This window comes from Salvelinus alpinus, chromosome 28 (genome assembly GCF_045679555.1).
Source record: "Salvelinus alpinus chromosome 28, SLU_Salpinus.1, whole genome shotgun sequence".
NCBI classification, from domain to species: Eukaryota; Metazoa; Chordata; class Actinopteri; order Salmoniformes; family Salmonidae; genus Salvelinus; species Salvelinus alpinus.
In genome coordinates, this window is record NC_092113.1 from 35,565,461 (window position 1) to 35,575,362 (window position 9,902).

The 9,902-nt window shown below is 43.1% G+C and overlaps 1 protein-coding gene across 1 annotated transcript; it reads left to right on the forward strand.

Moving 5' to 3' along the window:
* Positions 1-465: 465 nt before the first annotated feature.
* On the forward strand, positions 466-7,066 carry LOC139557759 (transmembrane protease serine 12). The gene is made up of 4 exons (XM_071372922.1): positions 466-827; positions 1,203-1,480; positions 6,426-6,568; positions 6,744-7,066. The coding sequence occupies exons 1-4, from the start codon at positions 631-633 to the stop codon at positions 6,987-6,989; spliced, it is 864 nt and encodes a 287-aa protein (XP_071229023.1). The 5' UTR covers positions 466-630; the 3' UTR covers positions 6,990-7,066.
* Positions 7,067-9,902: the final 2,836 nt, after the last annotated feature.

Consider the following 9,902-nt stretch of genomic DNA (forward strand, 5'->3'; position numbering starts at 1 on the left):
ACTTTTTATTACGTCACAAAGCCGACACCTTTTTGCTTTGGAACAATACATGAATCAATCAATCAATGATTGGAGTTCCACCAATCCACCTGCCAGTTTAGTCCACCTACATTTTCCTCACATAAAGATGGACGTTAGGACATTTGGAATCTTTTTACAATGTGCCCTGTCCATAAGCGTATTGTTATCTGAAGTTTCAGCACAAGGAAGTAAGTCCTAGATCAATACCAGATGTATCATGAAGAGACTTGTGCGCAACGAGCGCGCTAAATGTTGCCAATAAACGATGACGCGAAAGCTGATTCCAGCCTACTGAGGGAGGCTTGTGCTATCGGTGCTAGCACATGCGCAGATTAAATATACCGCTGGAACGCCGAATAAATCGTGCACATGTCCTAATAATTCGAAACCAGGTGTTTTAATCAGAAAAACAGGTGTTTTAATCAGTGTATGTTTACTTTGATTTTGACCTTACACCGATTATGATAAGCAGAGTAAAGGGTGTTTACTTTTGCCATACTCAGCCTACTGTGATAATCAGTTTCATATGTAATCATTAGTGCGCATGCTTGACCTGCATAACTTTCAACTGAAACTTACATTTACATCCTACATTTCCATTATTCTGCGATGGTGATGACAGCTTGCGGACAGCGGCCGTTGGCGGACGCTCCAGGAGGGTCACGTGTTGTTGGAGGGCGCAATGCACCTTTGGGTGCATGGCCTTGGCAGGTCAGCGTGCAGGTGAGGTCCTGGCACCTCTGTGGCGGGACCATCCTCAACAGCCACTGGGTGCTCACCGCTGCACACTGCTTCACTATCGTTCCGTGAGTCATCTATATAACCAACAAGAAATAAATCACATGAATAGCCTATATTAAATCTAAATAGGCTACCCAGCCATCACCATGCCTAATCATACATGCAAAAAGATAAAGCCAAACAGGTAGGCTACAATCACTTGAGATACATCATTGAAAGTGTCACTGATCAAAAATATTTTCTTAAATTGCGTATAGGCTTAATAAGACAAAAATATTTAACTTATAAATTACATTGCAGTGACAGATACATACTTTCTTATCGTTCAATATTGCCTTTTTCCTTCTAGTCAGTAAACAATGGAAAAAGCTGCTGATACTCTTCTGCTCAAAATAATCATTTGTGTTGTTTAACCCCCCAACTGCTTTTGCTGCACCCAGACCCCATAGGATGTCCAGTCTGCGCGTGGTGGCAGGACTCAACGTGCTAACAGAACCAGGGCGGTACTCCCAGCGCCGCTATGTTGTGGAGGTCAGAGTCCATGAGAAGTTCCACCACCCCAGCTACTCCAACGACATAGCTCTTATGCGTCTCAGCTCTCCACTGGAGTACACAGACTTTGTCCAGCCTGTCTGTACAGTGGAAGACGAGATGGAGGAGTTCGACTTAAACCTCAACCAGTGTTTCGTCAGTGGTTGGGGCAGCACTTCTTTCAAAGGTTTGTGTGGGATCTATTAGAAAATGACAATACAATATGATACAATATAACCGTTATTAATCAAACTGTAACATCGGAAACTGGCCTCCTGCTCTGCTCTCAACCCCCCGTATAACACAAACACATCCATTTGAGAGGACAACAGGGTCAACCACAATGCAGCACCCCTGGATGAAGAGAAGTTTAGGTGTTAAGAGCCTTAGCCTGGGTACCAGTTTGTTTGTGCCATTATGCCACTCCTTGTCATGCATGACAAGGAGTTGACATGATTGCATAAACATTTCTGGGACCAGGCTACAAGGGTATAACAGTGCTGAATGTTGAATTTAGCAGTAGGTGAATACAGCATGTTTTTTATTTATTTTTATTTCACCTTTATTTAACCAGGTAGGCCAGTTGAGAACAAGTTCTCAATTACAGTACAACTGCGACTTGGCCAAGATAAAGCAAAGCAGTGCGACACAAACAACACAGAGTTACACATGGGATAAACAAACGTACAGTCAATAACACAATAGAAAAATCTATATACAGTGTGTGCAAATGTAGTAAGATTAGGGAGGTAAGGCAATAAATAGGACGCAGTGGCAAAATAATTACAATTTAGCAATTAAACACTGGAGTGATAGATGTGCAGAAGATGAATGTGGAAGTAGAGATACTGGGGTGCAAAGGAGCAAAAACATAAATAACAATATTGGGATGAGGTAGTTGGGTGGACTATTTACAGATGGGCTGTGTACAGGTGCAATGATTGTTAAGCTGCTCTGACAGCTGATGCTTAAAGTTAGTGAGGAAGATATAAGACTCCAGCTTCAGTAATTTTTGCAATTCGTTCCAGTCATTGGCAGCAGAGAACTTGAAGGAAAGGCGGCCAAATTAGGAGTTGGCTTTGGGGATGACCAGTGAAATATACCTGCTGGAGCGCGTGCTACGGGTGGGTGCTGCTATGGTGACCAGTGAGCTGAGATAAGGCGGGGCTTTACCTAGCAAAGACTTATAGATGACCTGGAGCCAGTGGATTTGGCGATGAATATGAAGCGAGTGCAGCCAACGAGAGCATACAGGTCGCAGTGGTAGGTAGTGTATGGGGCTTTGGTGACTAAACGGATGGCACTGATAGAATACATCCAATTTGCTGAGTAGAGTGTTGGAAGCTATTTTGTAAATGACATCGCCGAAGTCAAGGATCGGTAGAATAGTCAGTTTTACGAGGGTATGTTTGGCAGCATGAGTGAAGAATGCTTTGTTGCGAAATAGGAAACCGATTCTAGATTTAATTTTGAATTGGAGATGCTTAATGTGAGTCTGGAAGGAGAGTTTACAGTCTAACCAGACACCTAGGTATTTGTAGATTTGTAGTTGTCCACATATTCTACGTCAGAACCGTCCAGAGTAGTGATGCTGGACTGGCGAGCGGGTGCGGGCAGCTATCGGTTGAAGAGCATGCATTTAGTTTTACTTGCATTTAAGAGCAGTTGGAGGCCACGGAAGGAGTGTTGTATTGCATTGAAGCTCGTCTGGAGGTTTGTTAGCACAGTGTTCAAAGAAGGGCCAGAATTATACAGAATGGTGTCGTCTGCGTAGAGGTGGATCCGAGAATCACCAGCAGCAAGAGCGACATCATTGATGTATACAGAAAAAAGAGTCGGCCCAAGAAATTGAACCCCCATAGAGACTGCCAGAGGTCCGGACAACAGGCCCACCGATTTGACACACTGAACTCTATCTGAGAAGTAGTTGGTGAATGAGGCGAGGCAGTCATTTGAGAAACCAAGGTTGTTGAGTTTGCCGATAAGAATGCAGTGATTGACAGAGTCGAAAGCCTTGGCCAGGTCGATGAAGATGGCTGCACAGTATTGTCTTTTATCGATGGTGGTTATGATATCTTTTAGGACCTTGAGTGTGGCTGAGGTGCACCCATGACCCGCTCGGAAACCAGATTGCATAGCGGAGAAGGTACGGTGGGATTTGAAATGGTCGGTGATCTGTTTGTTAACTTGGCTTTCGAAGACTTTAGAAAGGCAGGGTAGGATAGATATAGGTCTTTAACAATTTGGGTCTAGAGTGTCTCCTCCTTTGAAGAGGGGGATGACCGCGGCATCTTTCCAATCTTTAGGGATCTTAGACGATATGAAAGAGAGGTTGAACAGACTAGCAATAGGGGTTGCAACAATTGCAGCAGAAAGTTTTAGAAAGAAAGGGTCCAGATTGTCTAGCCCAGCTGATTTGTAGGGGTCCAGATTTTGCAGCTCTTTCAGAACATCAGCTATCTGGATTTGGGTGAAGGAGAAATGGGGGAGGCTTGGGCAAGTTGCTGTGGGGGGTGCAGAGCTGTTGACCGGGGTAAGGATAGCCAGGTGGAAAGCATCGCCAGCCATAGAAAAATGCTTATTGAAATGATCGATTATCGTAGATTTATCAGTGGTGACAGTGTTTCCTAGCCTCAGTGCAGTGGGCAGCTGGGAGGTGCTCTTATTCTCCATGGACTTTAGTGTCCCAGAATTTTTGGGAGTTAGAGCTACAGGATGCAAATTTCTGTTTGAAAAAGCTAGCCTTTGCTTTCCTAACTGCCTGTGTCTATTTGTTCCTAACTTCCCTGAAAAGTTGCATATCGCGGGGGCTATTCGATGCTAATGCAGTACGCCACAGGATGTTTTTGTGCTGGTAAAGGGCAGACAAGTCTGGAGTGAACCAAGGGCTATATCTGTTCTTCGTTCTACATTTTTTGAATGGGGCATGCTTATTTAAGATGGTGAGGAAAGCACTTTTAAAGAATAACCAGGCATCCTCTGCTGATGGAATGAGGTCAATATCTTTCCAGGATACACGGGCCAGGTCGATTAGAAAGGCCTGCTCGCTGAAGTGTTTTAGGGAGCGTTTGACAGTGATGAGGGGTAGTCGTTTGACCGCGGAGCCATTACGGACGCAGGCAATGAGGCAGTGATCACTGAGATCCTGGTTGAAGACGTCAGAGGTGTATTTAGAGGGCAGGTTGGTCAGGATGAAATCTATGAGGGTGCCCGTGTTTACGGATTTAGGGTTGTACCTGGTAGGTTCCTTGATCATTTCTGTAAGATTGAGGGCATCAAGCTTAGATTGTAGGACGGCCGGGGTGTTAAGCATATCCCAGTTTAGGTCACCTAACAGTACAAACTCTGAAGATAAATGGGGGACAATTAATTCACATGTGGTGTTCAGGGCACAGCTGTGGGCTGAGGGGGGTCTATAACAAGCGGCAACAGTGATAGACTTTTTTCTGGAAAGGTGGATTTTTAAAAGTAGAAGCTCGAACTGTTTGGGCAGAGACCTGTACAGCATGACAGAACTCTGCAGGCTATCTCTGCAGTAGATTGCAACTCCACCCCCTTTGGAAGTTCTATCTTGGCAGAAAATGTTGTAGTTGGGGATGGAATTTTTGGTGGCCTTCCTAAGCCAGGATTCAGACACGGCTAGGATATCAGGGTAGGCGGAGTGTGCTAAAGCAGTGAATAAAACAAACTTAGGGATGAGGCTTCTGATGTTAACATGCATGAAACCAAGGCTTTTACGGTTACAGAAGTCAACAAATGATAGTGCCTGGGAAATAGGAGCGGAACTGGGGGCTTCAGGGCCTGGGTTAACCTCTACTTCACCAGAGGAACAACAAAGGAGTAGGATAAGGGTACGGCTAAAGGCTATAAGAACTGGTCGTCTTGTGCGTTGGGGACAGAGAATAAAAGGAGCAGAGTTATGGACGTGGTAGAATAGATTCAGGGCATAATGTACAGACAATGAATGGTATGGTAGGTTGCGAGTACAGTGGAGGTAAACCTAGGCGTTGAGTGACAATGAGAGAGGTCTCGTCTCTGGAGGCACCAGTTAAGCCCATTGAGGTCTCCGCATGTGTGTGGGGTGGGACAAAAGAGCTATCTAAGGCATTTTGAGCGGGGCTGAGGCCTCTACAGTGAAATAAAACAGTAAGAACTAGCCAAGACAGTAGTAGACAAGGCATACTGACATTAGAGAGAGGCATAAAGCAAACAAAGGTGTTGATCAGGAGAGCTAAGACAACAGGTAAATGGCGATGAAAGGTCAGTTAGGTACATACAGGACCTGAGTTCGAGGCTGGGGCCGACAGGTAAACAAAATGAGGTACCGTGTTATTGAAACAGTCCAGGGGGCATCAGCTGTGTAGCCGAGTGATCATAGGGTCAAAAGACCAACAATAGGTGAGTCAGGGTGCCACAGCGTTCAGAAAAGCTAGCGGGCCGGGGCTAGTAGATGGTTGTTCGGCGACATCGTAACATAATAGCCTGTTGAGACCACATCGGCCGATCACGTCGGCAGTCCAGTCGTGATGGATCAGCGGGGCTCCGTGTCGACAATAAAGAGTCCAGGCCAATTGGAAAAGGAGGTATTGTAGCCCTAGAATTAGCTGGTATATGGGCCTAGCTCGAGGCTAGCTGGTGCTTGCTTCGGGACAGAGGCGTTAGTTAACAGTAGCCACTCGTTTGCAGCTAGTTAGCTGCGATGATCCGGTTTAATGATCCAGAGCGGCAGGAATCCGGTGATGTGGTAGAGAGAAGCAGTCCGATATGCTCTGGGTTGATATCGCGCTGTGCAGACAGGCAAGTGTTGTCTGAGCTAAGGCTGGCTGGCTGGCTGATGACCGAGAAAAAAGTGAAAACCGCTAGCCGTGGCTAACAAAGACTAGTAGCTAGTTAGCTGGCTAGCTCCTGATGGAAGTTCCAGTTATAAGGAATAAAAACAGCAGATCCGTACCACATTGGGTGAGGCGGGTTGCAGGAAAGTATATTTAGTTCGTAGATAGGAAGTGAGATTAAGATATATACGAAAAAGACTGGCTATTTACACGGGATAAAACACGGGATAAGACAAAGACAAACACACACGTCTTACTGCTACGCCATCTTGGAACAATGTGTGTCTGGTATCTCTTTAGGAAAGCCAATGGACACACTGCAAGAAGCTGAGGTGGAGCTGTTTGAGCAAAATACTTGTAACCGGATCGACTGGTACAACGGTTACATCAAGAATGGCATGATCTGTGGTGGCTCTGAGACCGGGGTGGTCGACACATGTCAGGTGAGGTGGCCATTATGTCTGTGTCCAAAATAGCACACAATTCCCTTTATACTGCACTACTTTTGACCAGAGCTCATGGAAAATAGGGTTCCATTTGGGACATAGTCCATTAGAATAAAGTTGTGTTCTCCATGATAATACCATGAACACACTCTGTTTTCACTGCATTATGAAGGGAGACAGTGGAGGCCCACTCCAGTGCTTCAGTGAGGATCAGGAAAAATTCTACATTGTTGGCGTGACAAGTTTTGGGGATGCCTGCGGATTGCCTAAAAGACCCGGAGTGTATACTAGGGCCAGCAAGTACTCAGCCTGGCTGAAGACAACTCAGTCAAGATCCCTGTCAGCCGTCTGTCAGCTAGATAACAGTTTCATCTTAGTCCTGTCCATCTCATGGATGGTCATTACATTTTGGTTTTGATGACTTTACGTTGTCAATAGTTTTCTGTCACTTCTCAGGAGTAGCCTAAATAAACCATATTATTTAAAGGCTCCGTAGAATATATTTGATGGGTCATTTCAACAATTTAATGATTTTTGAAGGATAAACCTGTGAAATGCCATAAGGCCATTGTTTCCACTGTCTTACTTTATCATAGTAGCCCATAAAAACATTATCTAGGCCTTAAGGAACATGAAATTAAATGTTGTAGCATACTACTAATTTCTTGAAAGAATTCTATACTATTATATTCCTTAGGCCTACTAGCCTACTTATATAGGCAACCTTTTGATCTCACCTCACAGGTTGGCAAAAATGTCAAGTTCAACCACTGAGCAGTGGCGGCTCGCCAATTAGAGTGTTGTGATTGGGATTGGTCCCAAAAACATTTAAAAATATATATATTATATAATTCATGGATTATGTTTTAAATGCGATGTAAATGTGTACATTTTCCTGTTTCAAAAATATATTGTTCAAAACAACCTGTTCAGTTACTTCCTACTCCGCCCCTCACCCAGTGGGCATACAACCTGATAAAGATGTATTTTACTTCTGGTCGAGACGTCTTATAACCACACATGTTTTTCATTCCGTATTTTTGACGCCATGAGAAATACGTCTTATTTTGGTTGATATCTGTTTTTTGGTTGAAATCTGATTGAACTACTGACCAGTTATCTAAATACTACTCAAGTAATAGACACCAATCTATATTAACATGTGCATAGTGTTTGTGGTTCATGCACCCATTGCATATAAGACACTAGAACCATTACAATTATTACAATTTGAGTAATGTTCTTTTTCAACAGGGTTTGCATGATTCAGCGTAGCACACTTGGTAAACAACAGCTGGCAGAGCGCACCAAGCCGGGTTAGGGTGTCATGGCATACTGTACCCAGTCAACACGCTGGGCTCTGGCGTATTCCGTTTGAGATACAGGGGACTCGGAATGGACTCGGACTTGGGTGGCTTCATGCGGGCTGAGAATTTCCAGAGTCCGGCAGAATCATATTACTCTGGGCTCCAGCTAATGGTAATCGGGCCGAATCCACTTCAGCTTATACGGCTCAATCATTTTTTTCAGGAGTAAGGCCATTTAGGTTTTTATTACACTCTAAAAAGTATGGGTTCAACATGGGTTCTTCTAAGATCCTCAAAATTCTTTGAAGAATCTTAGGGTTCTTAGCACTGAAAATGGCTCCCAAAAGGTTCTTTGAAGAATCCCATCGGAGGTGGGGTTCATCGAGGAACCTTCTTAGTTGGGGGTTCTTGCAGGAACCTAACTGCCCAACTGAAACATTTCGATTTGAAAGGACAACAGGTGCAGGCACTTACCTTAAATTGAGATCTTTACATTTTTCACTTAAGGTTTGTCCCTTGTATGATCTAAATGTATATTGTTTTATGATAATACCATCTGTCTTTTCATATGTGTGCCAATCTTTCTAAAACAGAAAATGGACACAATTCAATGGATATCAATCATCAAAGAGGTAAGAATATGTAGTCTATAAGAATATGTTGAAGTCTAGCTGTATTGCGTGCAGATGACTGAACAGCTCGCTTTTGACAAAGGTATGTCAATTGGTATTGGTATGTTATGCAGTTCGCATTTACCATCGTCCTCCCTTACCATTTCAATGAATATCCCATAGGTCATTATCAAAACAGGATTTTTCATTCACATTCAACACAAAAACCAAGCTATGAATTCTGTTGTGTGCATGTTTTGTTAATCATCTGTATAATTACTATTTTTTGGGATTCACAGACTTCACCCTCTGATGAATATAACAGGAAACCTGTTCGATCACAATGCACTGCAAAATCATTCTGGCTGTGGATACGGAGAACATCAACACATTAACATCAACACACCAGAGGATAAACCCATCGGACTTGGGGCTCTGCTGGGAGTTTACCTCATTTAGATTTTATTATTCTGCTTTGCTACTAAAATCATAATAAACACTGAGAACTAAAATATTCTGTTATTGTTATGTGTATTGTTATTATTATTAATAATAGGGGACGGTAGTTAAAAAATGAACCCCAAAAGGTTCTTCAAAAGGTTCTTTGAGGATCCATTAAAAGGGTTATTTGAAGAACTTATAGAGGTTCCCCACAGTTTAACTTTGAAGAACGCCTAAAGGATAGTCCAGGAACCTTTTATTTTTAGAGTGTAAAGCAGCGATTTGTTGGGGAGAAAAACATCAAGGAAAGTTTTGCTAGCTAGCTCATTTTAGTTAGCTAACATTAGCTCTCTGGCTAATCCTCCATGGACATGGTAAGTTTACCTGTTATAGCTAGCTAGCTCATTTTAGTTAGCTAACATTAGCTCTCTGGCTAATCCTCCATGGACATGGTAAGTTTACCTGTTATAGCTAGCTAGCTAACGTTTTGACATTTTGATACTGTATCTGTTTAGTTAATGACAGAAATGTGTTTGTGTTCTCTCTCTCTCGGTCTCTCTCTGTCTCTCTCTCTGTCGCTGTGTGAGAGAGAGACAGGGAGAGATGATGATCACAATAGCTTTAGATAGCTAGCATGACAACGTTGACATGACAATGTTGTGTGTGTTGTGCGTGTGTGACGGAGAAAGATAATGATCACAATAACTTATAGAAAAGATTCTCATCATGTCAACATTGTCATGCTAGCTTTGTGAGTGTGTGTGTGTGTGTAGTTGATTAATACAAATATAGGAAACATTGATTGTGTGAGACATTGTTAGCTAGCCTAATTCTTGAAACGTGTACGCCCCAATATGAATGTGAAGTTCTTCTTGATTCATCAAGGATCCTTGAATTTTTGTGTGTTTTGTATTTGACAATATTATACATTATGTATATCACTGCTCCCCCCAACACTCATTCTGAAGTTAC